Source organism: Miniopterus natalensis, chromosome 19 (genome assembly GCF_054644295.1).
Source record: "Miniopterus natalensis isolate mMinNat1 chromosome 19, mMinNat1.hap1, whole genome shotgun sequence".
Taxonomy (NCBI): Eukaryota; Metazoa; Chordata; class Mammalia; order Chiroptera; family Miniopteridae; genus Miniopterus; species Miniopterus natalensis.
Window position 1 is genome coordinate 38,995,966 of NC_142099.1, and position 23,195 is coordinate 39,019,160.

Consider the following 23,195-nt stretch of genomic DNA (forward strand, 5'->3'; position numbering starts at 1 on the left):
TCTTTCATCTTAGTCTTAGAAAAGGAAAGATTGACTTCACCCGGTCCTGGGGCCCACGAGTGTTCATTCTTTTTCTTACAGACAGAGCTATGCCTCTGCGTGGCGGGCCTCATGGGGCGTCTAGACTGGTCTGTTAAGAGATGTTTGGACCTTCATCTCTGGATTTTCCAAGGGGCTGGCCAGAGGCGTGTCCTTCCCATGACCATTCTCTACCGACAGTTGTTTCTCCCTTCATCCACTCTCAGCAGCCCGGCAGACGCTCAGGGAGCAAGTCCCCGAGATGAGTCACTGTGTGGTCTTCACGGCACCCTAAATGCAGTCAGGGGGACACCCACCACCGAGTCACAGAGGGAGGTGGCTACAAAGTGCAGGTGCCCTGGTCACTGAACATAAATGTGCTTATTTGTTGGTCTGGGGTGGAGCTGGGGACCTGCCTTTTTGCAAAGCTCACCAGGGGCCTCTGATGGAACGTGGGTGGAGACCCGGTGGCAGAGACAGGCAGATGGGAGGTGGCTGTCACACAGCCCTGCCACTCGCAGCAGAAGAGGGGCCCTCGAGCTGGGGTGGGAAGTGGGGCCAGGACCCTGAAGGAAGTGCAGACCTAGCTTGTGTTTGCAGGTGTTTTAATAATGTCCAATAATCTACCACCCTCGCAAGCTGAAAACATTTCCCTGGGAAACGGGTGCCTGGAGGGGTCAGGCATTGGCGTAACGGCAGTAAGACTTCACAGCGGTCACCCACTTCCCGGGAACCCCGCTACGTCAGCGCAGCCAGGCTGTCCCTGGGAGAGGTCCAGAGAGGCCTCTGCCTCCCACCCAGAGCCACGCCACCGGCTTTCAGAGTGTGGGTAGCGGTGGGCTGGGACTGGCTGAGCTCTGACGAAGGAAACGATGTGGGCTGGACATTGTCACCACTCTCACTAAGCCCCATTTACCCACAGCAGAGGGGGTGACTGCTCCCCCGAGGCCGCAGGCTGACTCACGCTGAGGAAACGCAGGGACAGTGTAGGTGACAATAGCTGATGTCCCTGCAAAGACCCTTGGGGCTCGGAGTGCTTGGCCATGAGCAGCAATGCTGAACAGTGGCGGGGTGCAGCTGGCAGTCCCTGACGCTCCACGTTTCTCATTATGGCTGTTTGGTTGCTTTTTCGGAACACTGAATATCAGCAATTCTCGGAGAGAATACGGTGCTGGAGCCTCAGCCACCTCTATGTGACACAGTACCGCAAGCCTCTCACCTGGAAAAACCCAGAGGGAGAAGCCGGACGCTGATCCTGAATCCTCCTCTAGGACAGCGCAGGCCCAGCGGAGGACAGCGTGCTGTCCCACCGCCTGGGCAGGGACCGCGACCAAGCTGGCCACCAGTTTCAGAGAGAAAACCGGGAATACTGACCGCGAGAAGGGACAGCTTCCATTCAAGGAGGTGGCCACTGAGACAGGCTGCCCACGCCAATGTCACACACTCCCAAATGCAACCCCTGGGGCCAGCACTCCCCGCGGGGCGGCTGCTCGCCCGAGGGCCCAGCGCTCGGTGACCACCCACAAGCTGGGCTGCCCGGGCCCTTTAGAGCTTGGGAAGGGCCCACATCCAACGTCTCTGAAAGCAGCGCCACCGGGGCACAGCTGCCGTTTCTGTCAGCAGAGGGGCCGGGGCAGGAAGGGAAAGCAGGTTGCCAGGCGGCGACAGGTGCGCTCAGGCCTGAGCCCGGCTCTCTGACCCCCAGGGCTCTCTGCATAACAAAGCTGAGTTCATGGAGCAGCCGGAAACAGACCCAAGGAGATGACCAGGGAAAAGCATCTCCAAGCGCAGCCGCCCGCGAGGGAGCCGCAGGCTGCCCTCTGCCCCGACAGCAGCCCCCTTGAGGGGCCGGGGGCACCACTCAGTGACCCAGAGCCGGGTTTGAGTCCTACCGAGAAGAAAACGCTTTTATACACTGACTGGATGGTGGTCGGCCATCTCCACTGAATGGACACAAACACCGAATCGTTTGTAAACCTGAGGCTAACATATAACGTCATATGCCAACCACACCTCAACTAAGAAGAGGAAATGCCATCGACAGGAACAAGCACAGGGCGCAGAGCCAGACGTGCTTGATGCCCCACCGCTCTGAGCCTTCACGTCCTCAAGGTGGGATGATGCCTGAGAGCGGTGGGGATGCCGCCGCGAAGTGTGGAGCTCTGAGCGTGGAGCATGGGGCCTGGGGCAGGGTGAGCATGTGGCGTCCACTGTCTCATCTCCACACAGGGCCAAACGTCCCACCCAGCACCCTCTTCCTGCGCTGACTGCTAATTAAGCTCCTCCAGGATCTCGCCGTGAGGGGAACCTGCCACGGGAAGTGGAGACCCCTGCTCAGGCCGTCTCTCTCCCGGCGTCTGTGAAGCGAGGCCAGGAGAGGCCCCAGCGCTTTGCAGGCCATGTCATCCGGAGAGAGTGCTGGAGCCCGGCACAAGAAAATGGTGCTGAGGCCCCGCCAGCCTAGCCGCGTGGACTACCGCCTGAAATGGCTGGCCTGACGGTTTCCGCCACTTGGAAAAACGCTCCTTCCCCTTGGATGGGACTCTTGAGCCTCAGCCAGGATTCAGAGGTCCCAGCGGGAAACAGCCCCGAGTCTTGGTAACAAAGGGAATGGCAGCCTGGCCGCGAGGCAGAGAGGACGGAGCTGGCAGGGGGATGTCCCCATCACCGTCCGCGCAGGCCCCGCTGCACCCGCACCTCAGGGCGAGGCCACCCCTCTGCCCGAGGTGCCCCCCTCACAGCCAGTCAACCTTCTCCAAAAAGACAGAAGCGCAAAAGATGTCGTCTCGCAGCTCCGAGGGCCGGCGCCTCCGCCCAGCTCCCGGGCTGCAGCGCCCGGAGGCCGCGTGGGCCCCCTCGTCCTGCCTGTCTTCTCTGGCGCTTGGTCTCTTTGTTGTTCCCTCCAGAACGTAAATCCAGCCCCCCGAAAAGGCGAGACCTTGATCTCTGGGGCCGATGGCGCCCCAGCTGCTTCCCTTCCGCTCCTCACTCGAAACCCTCTCGGGCTCTTTTGTAAACTCCTCCAGAGACCAGGAGAAGTACAGTCAGAGCTTTCGATTTTTGGAGAAGAAAGAACACAAAGGAAAAAAGAAAACACGTGGCACTCACGCTCATCCAGGAGCTCGCAGCTGCGGGCCGAGGCGGGCGGGCTGCGATCCACGGTGTCCCCGGGCCCCGGAGGGAGAGCTGGGCGTGAGGGGCTCCGCTCGCTCGGCCGCGGGAGCCCAGCGGCAGGCGCGCATCCACGGGCTGATGCAAGACGCCTTTGCGAGAAACTTCACATTCTGAGGATTCCTGGGAAGACGCCAGGCTCCCAGCATCCAGCACGGGGCACATGTGGTTTCAATTAGGAAGGGGCTGGGAGGGAAGCGGCGGAGGCACCAGGCGGAGCTGTTTTCTGTTTGGAGACTAGTTCTTTTGACCCAAGGGACCACGGGCAGAGCTGTAATTTACAGCAAAACCCATTCATAGGAGAAAAACATGTATAACCACGGGACAGCCTGAAAGACAAGCTCTCTTCCACCCTGTCCCCGGGCCCCTCCATCTGCTGCTGGTCCCCACCCGGGACCCCACCTCGCTGGAGTCGGCACCGTGTGAGGCTGGGATTCTCACAGCCAGAGCTTGCAGGGCAGCGGGGTCAGGCACACGGAGCTGGTCTGTGTTTTATCCATGAAAGCGCAGAGCTGGGGCCTCCCCTAGAAGATCTGACTCCATCCCGTCCCCCCACAGCTACCCCACCAAAAACACAGCTGGAGGCCCCAGGACTCCTATTTTTCCACTCAATTCCCACTTGGTCATTGCTGCAGAGGGTCTGTCGCTGCCCTGGTCAGGCTGCTAAATGAAAACACAGGCGTTTACAAGGACTTTCTAAACTGTTTTGGAACCTTTTATTTTCCCTCTTTTTTTTTGCTCTCCGCAGTGGGGCCAGAGACCTTGCGGGCGGGCGGGGGGCGGGGGGACACAGCGGCCCTTCCTCAGCTTCTAAAGGACTTGTCATCCTCTGCGTCCTCCCAGGCTGGTGGCCTCAACCCTTCAGAGCCCGGACTGGTCCTGAGCCTCCAGGCTGCCTGGGAGTCCCGGGGTGCAGGACTCTTGGAGGCTCCAGGCGGGGGGGGGGGCGGGTGGCAACAGGAGGCAAGGAGACCTGACCCACCTTCTAGAGACAGTCCCGGCCCTGAGGCCATTACCATCTCTTCCCCACTTGTACCTGGACAGGCGAGCTGGGACTGCTCAGCCCCCAAGATGGGCGGGGGGCGCAAACAGGACAGTGGACAGGGACCCTGGGGGCGGCCCCACAGAGCGCCTGGAGAAGGAGACACTTCACAAGAGGAACCAGGTCTAGGAGACCTCCAGCGGGGGACCATGAAGAGCCGAGCTGTCTCTGTTAAGTCCCTAAAGCTCCTCAGAAACCGGCCGTTCGTGTCTGTGCTGCACAGCAAGAGGCCACGGGAACTTGGGCTGCTGGAGGGCAGCCGCTGTGGTGGCAACTGGGCGACACGTCTCACTTTAGAGCCTGGGCTGGCTCGCTGGCCATCACTGGGCTCTCCCTGTGGAACTCCATCCCGGCACCCGGGGCTGCCGGGCGAGCACGCTGCACCTCTAACAGCGCCCCCATCTCTAACACGGCGTGTTCCAAAGCAGAGGGGCATGTCCACGCCAGTGTCACTTCCCACGCTCACACCAGTGTGAGGTGGCCAGCGGCACTCCACCGCTGTCCAGTATAAAGACCAGACTGATTCTGCGCAACGCCGTGTGCTCCTGGGAGGCTCCACGTTGGTCTTATACATGGAGTTTGTCTTCCCTTCTCCCAAGCCGGGCTCCTGCACCTTCCTCAGGGGCCTTTGTCTGTGTTCTCACAACCAGCAGGGCAAGTTTCTGTTCTGGGACCTGGTGCGTGGGACCTGGGAGGAGCCTCCAGAGAGCCAGCCTAGCCCCTTGTCTGACCACTGAGCCCCGGCAAGGTGACCCGTCCGAGGTGTCACAGAACAGGAGGCAAAGTGCCGAGCGGAGCCCAAGTCTCGAGTCCCCACTGCATCACTTTTTCCAAAACACCGTGCAATTGCACAAAATGCTTTTACTTTAAACACTTAAGAGATTTTAGGCCAACAAAATAAACAGAAGAAAACCAGTGAAGCAAACGGGCCAGTGAGGGTCAGGGTGTGGCCAGGTGGGACCGGAGCAGGGTCAGCCGGGGACTTCAGAGGCTCTTTGTCTTTGTCTCTCTGTGGTTGTCGGTGACATGGTCTCCTTCCTCACTTACAACTTTATTTGAGTCTTTTCTAAGTTGGTTAAATGTTTGTCAACTTTGCTTATCTTTTAGAGAAGCCAACCCTTCATTTTGCTGAATTTCCTATTGTTTTTCTATTCTTTCATTTAGTTAATCTCCACCTGAGGACATTTTTTCCATTGACTTTTAGAGAGAGTAGAAGGGGGGGAGAGGGGGGCGGAGAGAGATGCGGACGTGAGAGACACCTCGGTCGGCTGCCTCCCGCACACACCCCAGCAGGGGCGGGGGATGGAGCCTGCAGCCAGGTACGTGCCCTTGACCAGAATCGAACCTGCGGGCCCCGAATGCGAGGGCCGTGCTCTAGGCACGGAGCACGCCGGCCAGGACCGCTTTTCTCTTCTTAATTTCTGTTCCGATCTTTGTCTCACTCCTTCTGCTAACTTTGGGCTTACTTTGATCTTCTAATACTTTGAAGGGTACTTTCTCTGGTTTAGGTTAATCCCCATGAATAACATATGCTTGGGTTTGGTTATTTTCATATATTCTGCATTGTGTGGCAAATTCAAGCTATTTATGGAGACCAAGTATTTTTATTTATTTCTACCACCTATAGTCTGTGTACTTTTAATCTCCCCCACTTTCCCCTCCTCTAGGATCAGCTATGACCTAACTTCCTATGGCTCTGTTTCTCATCTCTAAGAGGAAATGTTAATAGTATCCACCCTGTGGAAATGTTCCTGGGTATAAATGTTCGTATACTTCAGAAGTGTGCAATGGTGCTGCAACCCTCAGTCAGCGTCGGCCCTGTCGCCCCCGCGATAGTACCATTATAATAGAGCTGTATCATTACTATTCCTGAAAAGAGCTTGACCAGTTCCCTGCATGTCCTTTCTGCTCACTCCAGGCTCCCGGCTACCATTTCCTTCCTTCCTCCAGAATCTGAGCTCGTCAGGGTGTCTTAATTCTCTCAGATGTTACGTGCTCCTACTTGGGAGCTATTTTTTTTTTATATGTTTTTATTGATTTCAGAGAGAAGAAGGGAGAGGGAGAGAGAGATAGAAACATCAATGATGAGAGGGTCATTGATCGGCTGCCTCCTGCATGTCCCTAACTGGAGACCAAGCCAAAACCCGGGCATGTGGCCTGACCAGGAATCGAACCATGATCTCCTGGATCCTAGGTCAACACTTGACTGCTGAGCCCCACCAGCCGGGCCCCACAGGTTTGTTCCTCACAATGAACCTAGAGTGTCTCTGCTGCCAATTCTCCCAAAGAAGGACAGAAGGTTCCCTGTAGTCACAGAGTGTGAAGAGCACAGGGACCCTCTGGTCTCTCCAGGAAACCCTCCCCCAGAGGCACAGCTGAACGGACTTCAGCATCAGGGCCCCTAACCAGCAACCCCTTGGCTTGCCCTCTCCTCCCACCTGCCCTTGACAAATGAATGTCTCCTCCACCAGGCTCTGGTCTTACTCATCTCTGGCTCCCCCATATCTCCAGCTCATTCTAGGACTTCAATCCACGGGAGCAGAGTTGTAAAACGTGGCAGAAAACAAATGCCGTGAGCAAGGCCTAGGCCACATGTTGTAAGATTCTTATTAGACAGATCATGGGCTTCATGGAGAAAAGAGCATTTTAAGGGTTTTAGGGAACAAATACAATTTGGAGTCCCCGGCAGATAGAACCAAGCCGTCAAAGATGCCACAGCCAGAAAGTGCTGACCACATTTGAGAGGCAAAAGATGCGGGTGGCAAGGTCCCCGCTGGGCCCCTGCATGAATCTGCAGGAGAGGGAGGCAGGCTGTGGGCCTGATAAGCCAGTGGCAGAGAGACTGAATGAGGCACTAAAATCCTTAAAGGCGGAATGAAGAGTCAGTTTGCCAGGTGCTGGGAAGGATTATGTGGAGGAAAGGAAGGCCCATGGATGAGAAAGTATTTATAGCATATAGCGAACGGGGAAGAGGGAGCAGGTCGCGGCTTGACGCTGTACTGGGGGAACTCGGGCAGAGAGCAGTTGTTAAGAACATGCTCTGGTCCCTGGATCCTCGAGTTTAAGTCTTAGCTCAGCTCCGTGCTCTCAGAGTGACCTTCAGTGGCCTATTTGACCTCTCTGTGTCCCACTCCCCAATAGGTAGCTTGTAGCTCAGAGGGTTGTTGTGAAGAATAAATGAGTTAATAAATATAAAGCAGTTACAACAGCATCTGCCTCATAGAAACCACTGGATACATGTGAACTAGCTACAACATAGAAGACGGGAAAATAGATATACAATGAAAATACATGGAAAGAGGGTGACTAGCAAGAACATTAGGAGAAGCCAAAGGCATGGATGAATGAGGCTCATATTGCACAACCAGGGTATTTCACAGTCACAGAAAAACACACATGCAGCTCATTGAGCCACATCCTACACACACACACACCCCGCTGCACTCTGCAGACCAGGAGACCAAGGCTCAGAAGGAATCGTGACCTGGCCCCAGTCTCTCTGGTTCATCACAAGACAGGTGAGAGAGCCCAGGTGTCCCGATTCCTGACCTATCTCACGGAAAATGCTGGAAAGGTGACCCAACAGTTGATGAAAATCTGAAGTGATTTATGAAAGACTGAGGACACCCAGAGAGCATTAAAGGGCAAAGTTTACTGAGGGCCAACTGCATCAACCTGGCCCCCAGCTCTCAATCCTCCAGCATTTTTATTTCTATTTTGAAATTAGTTGAAAAGACAGAGTCTCTAGAAACAACCCACAGAGTCTCAAGTCTAAAACACAATATTACATAATCATGATCATATCCCAGAAAGGACATTTGAGAGTAATGTCTTGAAGGAAATGAAAAGCACAGAAAACGCAGCCCCATGAAAGCCTCCTGTGGAGTAATAAAAATAGAATATCAGTTAAACTTCTAATCCTTCACTTTCAGATGTTGTCACCTGATAGAATTTTACACGTCCTGTGTGTCCTAAGCATCTCCATTGTCTGTGGAAAGCCAGACATGAGCAGCTCGGTCCGAGAGGCAGGTGCGTCGGTTGCAGGTGCGTCGGTTGCAGGTGCACCCAGCAAGGTCTGGCTCCCCAAGAGGTCGGGCCCTGTTTCTGATTAAACAGCGAGCTGGGTAAATGCAGGACTTGAACCACCACACACCACCCGCAGTTATTCAGCTCCACAGAGTAGCAACCATTGGAGAACCCAGAGATGGAGAAGAGAAAGGAAGCCAGTTTTTGGAATATTATAAAGAAACCTAATTTGCAGTTTCAGAGAAAAGAAGAGTGAAGTGAAAATACGGTTGGTTTCTGGGTTTGGGGACCTGAGCAAGCTCAACATGAAAAAGAGGTGGGTTATCGAAATGGGAGACCGTCATCATCCTGTCAGTGGCACACTTGAAACAAATAAGGAAACGTGTCTAAAATAGAACTTTTATTTGGCCTCCAACTGAAAACTGGTGTTCTCATTATGCGTTCAGTCAAGGGTTGGTTTGCAAACACGAAGCAGGGCTCTACCTGTGAGTTAAACAGCTTTTTCTCCACAGAACCTTCTGAAAGAATAAAACACACAGGGGTTCAATGATGGCAGACGGGGCCTCAGGCCTCCCTCAAATCCCCACAAGGGCATAGTAGCACTCGGGGTCAGTCTTTACTGCTCATTGACTCCTTTTGGTTCATTAACCTAAATCAAGTAAGACAAACAAAGGGCTCAAGAAAGCATGTCCCTTAGCTAACCACTGGTTATCAGTCACTCTGGTCTCAATGAAATTCAATGCTCCAATTTGTCCACCAGTAAAAATAAACCTTTGAGGACAATGACAGTATGTGTTTAAGGGGTGAAAGGCGTATCTTCTAAATGGTGTCCTTTAAAAATAAGGCATATGGATGTATCTCCATCCACCTGTGTGTGCTCTTCCCAAAAATCAGTGCCCGGGTCAGTCATGGGAGGTGATTTACTTTAAACTGAACCTAGGCTGTGAGGCTATGCTTACAGACCCTGACACAGAATCGTAAAATGATTTGCCTGCGTGAGATGCCTTGTAGCCAGTATCTTACAGGAGGAATGGTAATGTGGAGGCTCAATTTTTAAAGCATTGATTTAGCCATTTCAAGGTGACATATGTACATGTATGTGTCCCTCTCTCCCCCTGGGCTTGCACCCGAATGTCAGCAAAAGGAGAAGCACCCCCAAAATCTACTAGAAACACTGTCAAAGTCAACTCTTTGAAACTAGGAATTAACCAAGGGCTTACAACAACCTGAGGATTGAAGGAAATGGCTGAAATTAGGTAAGAATAGTGAGATTTGTGAAGTTTCAACTCACTGTCTTCACATCCCCTTCTGCCCAGCTCTGCAGTAGCCTTTAAAATCATCAGCCTCAAAACCGTGATATATGGGAAACCCAGCAGCTTAGTAGCCACTAGTCAGACAGAGGAGTGTGGACCTCCCCAAATAGCAACATCCCAGAAAACTGTCACTATTTTACCTGCCTGGTACCTCTGGGAAAGCCCCATTTACAGGGCTTGATCTCACTCAGAAAAAAACAAACAAAATAACCTATCCTTAGGACATTTGTCAAAAACAATTAATTGTGACAAATCAATTAATTAAATCAATTAAACCAATAGTGGCAAAAGTTTAACATTGCAGCTATGTAAGGAGCAAGTCAGGCTGCCTGGCCAAAAAGCTTGAAAGGAAAATGTGGGTATGCTATAGCCACAGGGGACTCTGAAAAGCCTCAACATGTCCCTAGAAGACCACACACACGTACCAGTCTGTAAGAATGCCTAGGAAAGATCTGAGGAAGACCTAAGCTCTCACTTCTGGCCAACCTTGAGGCTCTGTGCAAACAGGAAGTGAAAACTAAGGAACTGCTGGTCCATGTATTGGTGTGTCCCAAGACTGAGCTCCTCAGCAAAGAGGAGGAGACTATTTGGTTCAAAGCATTTAAGGAAATCTCTGTCCAATCAGTAACTGACCTTTAAATTATCTAGCAGAGATTCCAGAGGCCACACACACAAAGAATACCGGCTGAAGGATGAGTTAAAAAAAGTTACTAAGCAAACAGCAACAGCAAAAAAACAAAAAACTGCGCCTAGAGAGAGAGGAGAACATGATTTCTAGGTTGTCACATTATATAATTTAATTGTCCAGTTGTTGTTGTTGTTTAAAAAAGGACACATGCACACAACCAGGAAAGTATGGCCCACACAGGAAAAAAAAAGCAGTCAATAAAAGCTACTTGAGGAAGACCAGATGTTGAACTTACTAGTCAAAGATTTTAAATAGGCTATCATAAATATTTTCTAACAACTAAAGTAAACTATACCCAAGGAATTAAAAGTATAAGAAAATTGTCTCACCAAAGAGATAATATAAAGAGGCAGAAGTTATTTTAAAAACTAAGCAGAAATTTTGGAGCTAAAAAGTAAAATAACCAAAATTTAAAATTCACTAGAGAGGTTCTGCAGAAGATCTGAGCTGGCAGAAGTAAGAATCAGTGAACTTGAAGATAGATCGATGGTGATTACGCAGTCTGAGAAATGTAAAGAACAATGAACTGAGCCTCAGAGACGTGGGATACTATCAAGGATTCAGTATACGCATAATGAGTGTCCTGGAAGAAAAGAAGGGAGAAAGAGGAAAAAGAAATATATGAACAAATAATGCCCAAGAACATACCAAATTTGATGACAAACATTAATCTACACATCCAAGATCAATAAACTCCAAGGATCTGTACCTACACTATAATAGTCAAACTACTGAATGCCCAAGACTAAAACAGAATCTTGAAAGCATCAAGAGAAAAAATGACTCAAAATAACAAGAGATCCAAATTAAGATTACATGCTGACTCCTCAGCAGACACCATTAAAGGTCAGAAGGCAGTGAGATAACATATTTAAGTGCTGAAACAAAAACAATGCCAACCAACAATTTTATGTCCTGCAAAACTATCTTTCAAAAATGAAGGAGAAATTAAGTTATTACCATATTTTTTAAAACTTAAAACATTCATTACTAGCAGACACTTCTTGAAAGAAATACTAAAGAGAGTCCTTCAGATGAAATTTAAAAAAAAAAAAAAAAAAGACTAGACAGAAACTCGACTTCATATGAAGAAATAAAAAGCACTGGTAAAAGTAACTACACAAGTATATGTAAACACTGTATAGATGTATTTTTGTTTTTAACACTTTTCTTCTCCTGATTTAGAAAACAACTGAATAAAACAAGAATTATAAAAATGTGTTGTTAGGCTTACCATGTATAAAGATATTTATATAAGTACTAATAGCAGAAAGGAGTGGGCAAGGAAGGAGCAGAACTATACTAAATACTATTTTTATGTACTGTTAAAATTAAGTTGGTATTCATTTGATCTAGATTGTTTTAAGTTACAGGTTAATTGTAATTCCAAGGGAGAAAAACTAAAAACTATATACAGTAAAAGAAAAAGCAAGGGAACTGGTACACTAGAAAATACCTATTTAACACACAAAATAAGATATTAATGTAGGGACAGAGAGGGGATGACATAAGTTAAAAAGAAAACAACAACAAAATGAAAGATGTAAATACCAGATTATTAGTAATTACATTAAATATAAATGAATTAAACTTCCAATCAAAAGGCTGTGATTTGAAGAATGGATTTTTTTTTAAAAAGTGTGTTGCCCAGCCAGGCATGGCTCAGTGGTTGAGTATCAACCTAGGATCCAGGAGATCGGGGTTCGATTTCCGGTCAGGGCACATGCCTGGGGTTGCAGGCTCAATCCCCAGTTGGGGACGTGCAGGAGGCAGCTGATCAATGACCCTCTCTTCATTGATGTTTCTATCTCTCTTTCCCTTCCTCTCTCTGAAATCAATAAAGATTTTTTTTTTTTAAAAAGTGGCCCTGGTTGGTTTGGCTGTTCAGTGGTTAGAGCATCAGCCAGTAGTCTGAAGGGTCGTGGGTTCAATTCCTTGTCAAGGACATGTTCCTTAGTTGCAGGTTCCCCATCCCCAGTCGGGTTGCATGATGGAAGCAACCAATTTATGTGTCTCTCATGTCGATGTTTCTCTCCTCTCTCCGCCCCCCCCCTCCCCACTCTCTGTAGAAATCAATGGAAAAAGTATCCTCAGGTGAGGGTTAACAAATAAGCAAGCACACCCCAGCAGGTGTGGCTCAGTGGTTAGTGTCAGCCTGCAGGCTGAAGGGGCCTGGGTTCGATTCCAGCTAAGGGCACATACCTGGGTTGCAGGCTCAATCCCCAGCCCCAGCTGAGTGTGTGCAGGAGGCAGCCGGGCGATGCCTCTCCCTCCCCCCTCCTTCTCACACTCTCTGAAAAGCAATGGAAAAATCCTCCAGTGAGGATCAAAACAAACACGTGTGTGTATGTATATATTTTGCTTAGTATCTTCTATATACGAGATCATGTCATATAAAAATAAATACTTTTTTCTTCTTTTATACCAAGCTAGGCTGCTCTTAGCTCTTTTCTGTTTGCTCTGGGCCGCTGGGGTGATGAGAAGGGGGCAAGAGCAGACAACCTCATCTTGCTCCAGATCTGAAGGGAAAAGCTTTCAGTCTTTCACCATTGATATATTAGTTGTGAATTTTCATAAATGCCTTTAGTCAGATTAAGGAAATTTCCTTCTATTCCTAGATTGTTAAATGTTTTCATCATGAAAGTGTGTTGGATTTTGTCAAATGCTTTTTCTTCATCAATTTAGATGATTTTGTGTGTTTTTAATGTGGTGTAGTCACTTGAATAAATTTTACATGTTGAATCTCTTTCATTCTTGGTAAAAATGCCACTTGTTCATGTGTAAAATTATTTTCATATCCTGCCTTATTCATTTTACTAGTATTTTATTGAGGATTTTTGTGTCTAGATTCATAAGGGATATTGTTCTGTAGTTTCCTTCCCATGACATCTTTCTCTAGCTTTAATATCAGGGTAGTGCTGGTCTCATCAAGTGAGTTAGGAAATGGTCCCTTCTATTCCACATTTTGGAATAACTTGAAAAGAATGGATGTAAATTCTTTAAATGTTTGCTAGAAATTACCAGTGAAGCCATAGGGGCAAATATAAACATTTTCCAAGGACGAAAGGACACAAACCTCACATTGAAAGCATTCTCATTAAGCCAGCACAGTTAATGAAAAATGTTCCACACTAAGTAATTTTATCATGAAATCAGAACCAAGAGAGCAAAGGTCCTCCAAGCTTAGAGAGAGGAAGCAGCACACACAGGGATCCATACTGAGAATCAGTATTGTGTCAGGTTGCTCCACGGCAACCCTGGAAGCTGGAGGGCAATAAATCAATGCCTTCCACATCTGAGAAAATCTCTCCAACCCAGAACACTGTACCCAGCCGAATTATCCATCAGAATGTTAAAGTATGTATACAAGGACTCAAAAATGTACTTTTCTTGCAGAAAAGACACGGAAACAGGGGCTCCACCATAGAAAAGGTGTGAAAGGAGGAACCTGGGCAACAGCTGCAAATTAGGCTTAGAGGAAGCCCATCCAGGTGGGAGAATGCAGGGAAGTGGAAGGGAGGTCTGACGTGTTTGACTATTTTGAAATTGAAATTTTGGTATTATGCTTTGCATTTGAGAGTTCTTTTTGGAGCATTTGGATAAAATAGCAAACTAAGCAAATGAAAAAAAATGAGGAAATGATTAACTCCAGATTAAACAAAATGTTGTACATAAAAGAAAACATAACTGTACACTACTCGGAGAAATTGTGGAACATATTTATATAATCATAAGACTGAAAATGGTGGTATTGATTTGACCCAGTATCAGAAGGATGAAGGGAAGATGATACATAAGAGAAGGTATTTAGAAAGCTAAGCCCTCATCTACCATAACAGAAAGTTATTAGACAGCATCTAGGACTGATAAATTTATAAATCATTCCATATACATACAGATGCACATATATATGGAAATATGGACATGAATACCAAAGAAAAAGCTACAAGAACTTAGTGGTTACTTCCAGGGAACAGGACTGGGGCAAGGGGAGGTGGAACAGGAGTGGGGCAGAGAACTGGCATTTTTTTCAATAATCTTTTTACTATCATTTAACTTTCTAAACACAAGAGAGGTAACAATTTAATCTGCCAAGTAACATCTTAGTGTAAATGAACTTATCAGGCCCTTTTTCCCAAAGGACTTTTGTTGGAGGGAGGTCTGGAGAGAGCACACATAAAAAATAAGGAAATTTTACTAATTTCTGTGACCCATGCTGTTGGTACTATTTCTGGGACTCAGTCCTGGGCCTACCTTCCCCTTCCTCCTCTTCCTCTACAGTCCCTACCGTCTTATCCACTCCTAGACCTTTAATTACCTTCAATGAACTGGTGACCCTCCACTCCAAGTCTGGCTGCCCTAGAATCTAGCCTGAATGTTATCACTAACTTGCCATGGGACTTTAAGGGGGTCGCTTCTCTTTGGTCCTTGGTTGTCTCATCTACAAAAGGCTCAGACCAAGTGATCTGTTAGTCCTTCTCCAAATGGGAGTGGTGACAGCAGAGACGGTTTGTGTGTGTCCAGCTGTGGGGGACCCTCCCGGAACGTTGGCCTGGAGTGGGACGTGGGCCCCTGGAGCCCCTGTGCCAGCACCCTGGGGTAAACACAGAGATCCCAGTGTTCCAGAACCTAGTGCCTGAGCGTTGGAGACTGCTGCCCTCTGCTGCACAGAAACAACCTACCGGAAGGCCACACAGGCCTCCCAAACCCGAGACAGCGGACAGGCCCCGGGAGCAGCTCACTCAGGAACCAGCCTGTGTGCCCTGAGGAAGTCAGTGAAAGATCAGCCATGAAATCTGTGCCAGGGCTTCAGTGTGACCTCATCTTATCCACAGGGGTCACTCCCCGCAACCCTGACAGGCAGCAGGCTGATTGAGGTAGGACACGCAAGGGCCACGGCTGTGCCACCGTCCAGGAGACTCCAGGCAACTCCAGAAACAAGCCCCAGTGTCACTGCAGGAAGGCCAATGAAGTACAGAGGCAAGGGCAGAGAGGTGAGGCAAAACAGCCCTTTCCCAACAGAGGTGGCTGGAAAGATGCTCTGGGCCTTTGGTTTGATCACCATCTGGACATTCTCATCTCTGAGACAAGGTCAATGAGCCAAGCAGCCTGACAACGGTGTTGTCTGTGGGGGTAGAGTTTTCCACTTCCACCTGTGTCCCGAGGCACAAATCATATGGTGTGGTTTTTCTTCTCATGACCCAGAAGCACGTTATTGAAGTTCCTGCCCCAAAGCGTAATGAACAGAATCCAACACATTTCATGTCCTCAGGCCCTCTTCTCTGCTGCCAAGTGCACAGACCTCAGTGTCTCTTCTAAGCAGTGGACACATGTGCAGTGAGTGTAATAAAGGGAGGGGGAGAGTGTGAGGAAAAACTTTCCCACTGAAACAGCCACTCATCTAAATATAGCCCATTCTGGTTTAAACACTGATTAGTTATTCCCAGAACTGTTCTGCTAGTCCCTGCAACCACACACACCCCCATGTGCACACACACAGACCCATACAACATGCAGACACATACAGGCACACACAGATACATACGCACACACACAGATACACACACAACAGGCAGACATACACATGTACCTACAGACACGTGCACACACATGCATACAGATACACATATAAACACATGTAAGCACACATACCGACACATACAGGCACATAAATACATGCAAGCACATACACAGACACATACACATGCATGCACACATATAAACACACACAAGCACACATACAGATACATATGCACGCACACACAGACACACACACTCCTTCCTATAAATTAAGAGGAAATGGGACAGAAGCTTGAGAGCAGTGACTGGCCGAGCTGCTGTTGCATGACCGTGTCGCAATTCCCCTTACTTCTCACTGCCCTGGGCGTGGCCCTGGTGGCAGGCAGCATCTGGTCCTGATCTGGCCTCTTGGGGGCCAATCCAAGCTCTGACCTCGTTGCCTTTCACGTGGACTGCTCTCCCTCCCTGAGTTTTCTCCACCCTCCTGACCCTGGCAGCTTCAGAGCGGCCACACACTGTCTGGCTCTTTCATCCATTCAAAGGCTAGGCCAATGCATGTGGCATTTTCCAGACATTGTGGGGTGAGAAGGCGTGGCAGGGTGGCCCTCACAGCTTCCTGAAATCAGGGTTCAAGAGTCAGGTGCCATTGGATTTTAATCCCACTCTGCTGCCAAAGCCTCTAACTCCCATTTTCATAAACATGTACCCTATTCTACATTTTCTTTTCTTTTCTTTTTAATGTATCTTTATTGATTTCGGAGAAAGGAAAGGAGAGGGAGAGAGAGAGACAGAAACATCAATGATGAGAGTCACTGATCGAGCCTGCAACCCGGGCATGTGCCCTGACCAGGAATCAAACCCCGATCACCTGGATCCTAGGTCGACGCTCAACTGCTGAGCCACGCCCAGCCGGGCCCGATTCTGTATTTTCTAAGTAGGCAGTTATTTTTCAGGGACTCATGAAGGAACAGACTGCCACCACCTCACACCCGGCTCCCACCCCAGTCCTTTCCAATCAAACCCCAGTCCCAGCCTCCAGTCCCGGCATCTGGCCATGGCAGGTGCTACCTAAGGGCGGGAGGGAGCGGTGGAGGAAACGAGACCAGCCAGGCCTGCCCTCACACCCACGAGGAGCTCATTCCGATGGAGAACACAAGCCTTACAAATCTTTTTGAGAAATGGGATGGAAAACAGCGAAATCGGGCTGTTAAGCTCTCCTCTAGACATAATTTTTGGAATTTCTCATTTATCCAGATGCTAATTTTATGAGTTTGGTCAATAAATGCTATGTAAAATGTATTTATAAACTCAATATTTTCACACAAACCTTATTTTAGACACAGAGAACCCTTACAAGTAATCTATGGCCCATATTTTTATAACCACACTCTTCTCTTTCTTAAAAATCTTCTACCTGGAAACAAACAACACTCCCCCCGTCCCCTGCCACAAAAAAAACCCCCAAACACCTGGAATGACAGTGGTAACTTGCCTAGGGAAATGCAGGAACTACATTCTTCTGAACCCTCAATGCCACAGACACTTGGGCAGAGAATGAAGCACTGATATGAAACGAGGTCCCCAGCCTGACGGGACTGTGAGCCAGACATCCTGCTGAGGACACGTCCCAGGTGCTGGCCCCTTCATCCCACCCCCTCAGCTGTGCTCAGTGCTCACATCCCAACACAGCCCAATGCGCCCGTGGAGGACACTGCCTCTCTGGGCGAGAACCAAGTCCAGAGTCAGGCACTTGTTAGAAAACTCTGAGTCTGCAATTTCCCACGATGGTGATTTGTTTTTTGTATTATCTCAAGTTTCTCCCAAGTTTCCTGTTTTCCCAACAGAATGAATTCCTCAAGGTACAAATGACACTCCAGAGACTAAAAGAAAAGTTTATTTTCCTTTTAAATTACTTTCTTAAAAAGTTTACTTTTTGATAAAATAAATCAAGCTCTCAGTATCACAGATACCTCTCGGCATGAACAAGGCATGTTATTACCATGTACAACTGTGAGGAGAGACACTCCCAGGCCCGAGGAGGGTGCCACATGCCAACCAGACAAGCTGCAGATGGCAACGGTCTCCAGGGCTTGGGAAAAATTATACAATTGAAAAATATAAATAAGACAGTGAGCTGAGAACATAACTGCTCTGAAGTCCAGTCCTCTGGATCCCAGGGAATGTGCAGCAGCTACCAAGGGTTCGCGAAGCAGACCTGTGGGTCCTACAGGTCCCAGTCCACCCATCAAGAGAAGCTGCTCTTACTGTGAGGACAGCGCCTGCCTCACACCCCGTTTTTCACCAGCTCGTGGACCCCACGCTCATCGATGATCAAAGGTGCGTGGAATTCCCTGTTGGCCACGTAACTTTCCAGTCCCTGGGAGGAGGGTGGAGGGGAAACATGGTTAGAAAGTGGGTGGATACTGGTGATGCACGATACTGGGCCCAGGGCTGTAATGATGATTTAAAGCATGAACAACCAAAGCTGGGCTGAGATGTAGAATTTAAGTCAATAAAAATCTATTTGGTACACACTGTAAACTGAGCTTAATGACCATTCATAACAGTATGAAACAACAGAAGAGTAAGATTATTCTGATTATACTGCAGTTTCTAAAGTTAGTAAGATGCTGCTCACTCTTCCTGTAATCGTCCCAAGTGCAGGTCCCTTTCTAAGCAGGGTGGGAACCAGCGCACTCAGGGGTCAGAGGCAGAGCAGGGACAGGACTCTGAGGAAAAGAGCTGAGTGCAGAGGCAGCTTGGTGGCTCCTGCCCAGGATGAGCTCCACAGGGCGGGGTCCCCGAAATGCTCTGTCTTCTCTGAGGGGGACTCCACTTAATCGTCAAACAGAACCAGGCTCCACTTTTACAAGTAGGAAGAGAGCAGACACTTACTTCGCCAGCGTAGGAGACGAGGGGGGAGATTTCGCACTGGATCGGGACATCGTTGGCGTCCTTTAGGCTGAGGAGAGACCACGTGCATTACAGACTGATCCCCACGTCACTCACCAGAACAAAAGGATGGCACACGGCCTTCCTCCGAGAAGCTCGCCGAGCACAAAGCTCTGCTAGTGAACAGCCTGGTGACCGCCAAAGCCTTGAGGGTTAAGTTCACATGAAAGTGTCATGGTCGGAATGCACCATCTGGGACATGTGCCAACAGTTAGCTCGTCAAGCACCTACCTCACCCCACTGGTGCACGCACACCCTACTGACATCTCATGGTCATCACTTCTAGGTTTTATTTGACAAAGAAGGGACTACTTAGTGAACGCAGACTATGTTCCAGGTATGTCACTAGGTACTTTGATCCTTTCCACAACCTAGTGAGTTAGGCACAAACATCAACAAAGATGTTAACACCGCAGAACCCCCTCTGGCAGCCACTCGGGCTACCCAAAGTTAAGCTCCTTAAAACTGTAAAAATTAATTATAAGTTTAAAATTCAGTTCCACTATCATGATGACCACATTTTAAGTGCTCTGTAGCCACAAACAGCTGACGACTGGACAGCACAGATACAGAGCATCTCCTCCGTTGCTCTCACCAAAGTCCCTTAAACAGCGGAAGCAGGACACACCCCACGAAGGCCAGGCCTGGTCACGACACACCTCCTCTAGATCACATTCAACACTGACAGCCACTTGCCATCCTGAGTTTCTCAATTACTTAACACAAAGTCAGTAAACAGTGTTTAAAATAAAAAGTCGCCCTAGCCGGTTTGGCTCAGTGGTTAGAGTGTCGGCCCACAGACTGAAGGGTCCTGGGTTCGATTCTGACCAAAGGCACGTGCCTCGATTGCAGGTTCACTCCCTGGCCCCAACTGGGGTGCATGTGGGAGGCGACCAATTGATGTCTCTCACATCGATGTTTCTCCCTCTCTCTCCCTCCCACTCTCTCTGAAAAGCAATGGAAAATATATCCTTGGGTGAGGGTTAAAAAAATGAGATAAAATGAAATTTCATGAGAGCTCCATGGCTCTCTTCCTTGGCTGATATGCAGCCTGGAGCTACATGAGGGTCCACAGGACCAAGGCTCCTAAGTGTGGCCACACCCAGTCTTTCTCCAATAGAACCATCAGCTGCATTCAAGGTGCTCCATGTCCTACTCCAACAACCATCCTGACACTGCACTCAGACCAGGCCACTCACTCTGGGTTATCGCAACTCATCCTCCACAAGGTCCCTATGACTAGCCTAATCCTCCCAAGCACCAACATTCAGCTCAAGCCCATCCTTCCCTTGACCACTGTTTCATGTATTCTTATACAATAATGTTTATTAGACTTCTGCTAAGTCACTGCCTACTGGGTAATTGTTATTTATGCCACACATTTGATATAAACATGTACTATCATGTGTGTGCATCATGGCCTCCCAATGGGCTGAGAAGTGAATTGTTCTCAGCGAGACCTACTTCAGCACCTGTACGCGGACAGCACCTGCTGTCTGTTGGGGGTAGGCAGCCCACAGATGATGCGGAGAAATATGCTTTAAAAGGTAGGGTGGGCAGCTCTCCAGGCCTGCATCAGGCTCTATCACAAGAGCCCCGGAAACTTGGCTCAGCCCCCCGGGGAAGCTAGGAGTCACATAAACCAAATGGGAAAGAGGTCCCACCCCACCTAAAGCTGTGAGGGACTTGGGGTGCCAGGATCAGGAGGTGGTCTTGAACCCAAGGAACACACAGCTGGCCTAAACAGAACCTCCCTCAAACCACACAGATCCTCTCAAAAACTAAGAAAGTCGATTTTAACAAGCAAATCCCTGGAGGAAACAGACAGAGCCACATCACCAAATGTAAAACCTCAGGAGGCAGACAAACCAGCCCAGTCACACTATTGCCCCAATTCTTCAGCCAAGCCTGCTTTCGGTGGCTGACCCTGTTCAGGTGAAAATGGAAATAACGCCACTCCATCAGGCCTACCCAGCATCCTTCCTTCCTTCCCTCCATCCTCAAGATCCCCAGCTTCCCCACCCTTGGGCATCTTTTAGGACCTCAGCAAGAGCCACAGCTAAGGCCATGACCTCATCTGGGGAAAAAGGTGTCAGTTCAATTATCCCACGTGAGTAAAGTACAGTAAACAGGGAGAAAAGCAGTCACTAAAAGAACCTGAACAAGGACTAACTTTAAGACTTTTTGCGTCTTAACTGAGAAGCTGGAGGTTGCTTTCAGGTGTATAATTAAGATATTTTCACTTTTCAGGTTAAAAGCTGTAGTTCAATGAGAAGGAAATTTAGGGTCAAAAATCTCTTTCTTAAATCATGAAGGCAGCTCGCTTTCAGATGCTGGATGGACAGAGAATGGAGGGCCCTGTACCCAGTCCCCAAGAATGAGGGGAACGGTCACCAGTGGCTCCTGGAAGAAACCAGCCGGATCTGCGGGTCCCCTTCCCGTGTTCAGGGCCACATCCCAGACACTGACAGTTATGGGACCTGCCTCTGCAGGCCAAGATAAATGGCACAGGCCAGAAAAGCACACAGATGAGACAGACCGACATCAGTGCTCCGCTGTTGCAGAGAAAACTCCTGTCCCTGCACCGGACCCTATGCACATGTCCCAAGTTGTCTTAAAAACTTACAATTCAAACTAAACCTAACAACCCTGAACATGTAACAGGCATATGATGCTGTCTCTTTAGCTATAAAGATAATGGTTTTTCAAACTCTGTCAAGCCCAGAGGAGAGAGAGCATGAAGTACTTCCAGCTATAAATTATCTGCTCTTTCTTAGCAGCAGGATAGTAAGTGACAAAAATTAACACAGAGACCAAAACGGGGAGGTGTTAATCTGAGAATAAATCAAAGAGCAGTTTTCTCCCGCTCAGGGCCTCAGGCACTATGCCCAGTGCAGGGAGACACCCCACAGAATTACTCCTCTCTCACTAGGCTCCTGCTGACAGGTATGCGCTCCCAGCGTAGGGCCTGCTCTGGATCTTACCTGTCACTTGTCAAAGCATCACTGCCCGCTCAGACACTGTGGGTGGGCTCTTAGTAAGGCATGCGGCCATGTCCAGCATGCACTGTGGCTCTGAGTTAGGTCATCCCGACAAACGCCTGCCACCAAGGAAGCAGCACCCCCACCGAAGCTCCACCCCAGCCCAGAAGGCAGAGCGCTACACTACATGGCTGCCCGTTAGTGCGAGGAAGCACAGCCCGTCACCATGCGTGGCAGCAGGCTGGGATATTTACTTGTCATTGACATCGGCTGTGACGGCCTCTGACTGTCCGCTCGCAGCAGTGCTATGTAGGAATAAAGAAGCATTAATGGGAAGGAGCAAACCACACATAACGATGAAGTGGAACTGCCAACTGTACCTGACTGGAAGGCAGGACTGATTAATAAACTCAGCAAAGGAGATGGAGGGGCTGAAAAATAAACTCAGTCCCAAGATGAAGTGTGAGGACATCCTGACATGTCAGAGCAAGCTGGATGATGAGGCAGGCCCGGCCCTGGCCCTGGCCTAACCCCACTCAACACCGCCCCTCCTGTGACAGCCCAGGCCAGCAGGCTCCGTCCTGGGCCCAGCGCTGACCCAGGGCTCCGTGCTCCTGCGCCCCACCAAACACTTCATCCCGTGAGAGTACAAACGATATGGCAGAACCACTTTATGTAAGCACAGAAACACAGAACAATTAGAGGGGACTTCTAGGTGGCAGTGAAGGTTTTATCATAAATATGAGATTCAGCTTGAAAGGGCTTTGTCTCTGGTCTGAATAGCTCTACGTGCTTTCTTGTTTTAAGTTCTAAAATCCCAGAGCTCCTCTCAAGGTTGAGTATCAGGGACTGTTAGTGGCATTCGCTCCCCTTCCTGGCACCTCTTTCATGACCTGCGGCTGCCATGGTGAGACACAGTGGCCTGTGTCTCACAGGTAGTGTAGGTGGTGGGACTTTGGGGTCCCCCAGACAGCACTTGTCCTGAGCCCACATGTGTGGGGTGACCAATCCTCTTGCCCTGTGGTACAGCTGCTGCTGAAGGCCTGACCCACAGGCACCCCAGAAGGGCTGCCTCCAGCCACTGTTCAGTGGGAGTCCTGTCCCGACGTGGTGGAGGTCTGTCTGAAACATGGGGAAAAGGCAGGCTCCTCTTTAGGAGGAGAGGCTGGCCTTCCCCTTGTCACGGGCAGAGCTGCCCCCAGTTCCCATCAGGAAGTGCCCACAGGGGTTCAAGACGTAGGAAACATGAGAGAGGAGGACGGCCTGGAGGAAGGTCGGGAGGCAGGGGCTTACCGGGGAATGGCAGGCAGGCGGGAGCCGTTCTCATCAATGAAGTGGCCCCCAGCGTTGAGCACCCAACAGTGATGAAGGGACAGGAGAGCGTGCCGGGCCGTGGTCGGGTTGTCCTTGCCATTCTGACTGTCAGCGTTCTTCAGAGGGGAGAACTCATCTTCCCGTAACACCTCATACACCACAAACTTCCT

General features: G+C 49.3%; 2 protein-coding genes across 5 annotated transcripts in view; both read right to left on the reverse strand.

Annotated features, from left to right (window-relative positions):
• DDR2 (discoidin domain receptor tyrosine kinase 2) overlaps nt 1-3,233 on the reverse strand; it is a 74,651-nt gene extending 71,418 nt beyond the window's left edge. Inside the window, exon 1 of the mRNA XM_016210444.2 lies at nt 3,127-3,233. The gene's annotated coding sequence lies outside the window, so the exon portion shown is untranslated. The remainder of the gene's footprint in view (nt 1-3,126) is intronic.
• A 14,417-nt stretch (nt 3,234-17,650) lies between these two features.
• UAP1 (UDP-N-acetylglucosamine pyrophosphorylase 1) overlaps nt 17,651-23,195 on the reverse strand; it is a 28,990-nt gene continuing 23,445 nt past the window's right edge. For 3 of the 4 annotated variants that reach the window (XM_087827661.1, XM_087827662.1, XM_016210441.2), the window contains 4 exons: nt 23,005-23,193; nt 21,966-22,016; nt 18,674-18,740; nt 17,651-18,155 (listed from right to left, as the gene is read on the reverse strand). In XM_087827661.1, coding sequence (XP_087683787.1) covers nt 18,063-18,155; nt 18,674-18,740; nt 21,966-22,016; nt 23,005-23,193 — 400 coding nt within the window. In that variant the 3' untranslated portion in view covers nt 17,651-18,062. The remainder of the gene's footprint in view (nt 18,156-18,673; nt 18,741-21,965; nt 22,017-23,004; nt 23,194-23,195) is intronic. The other variant, XM_087827663.1, reaches the window with a different exon arrangement.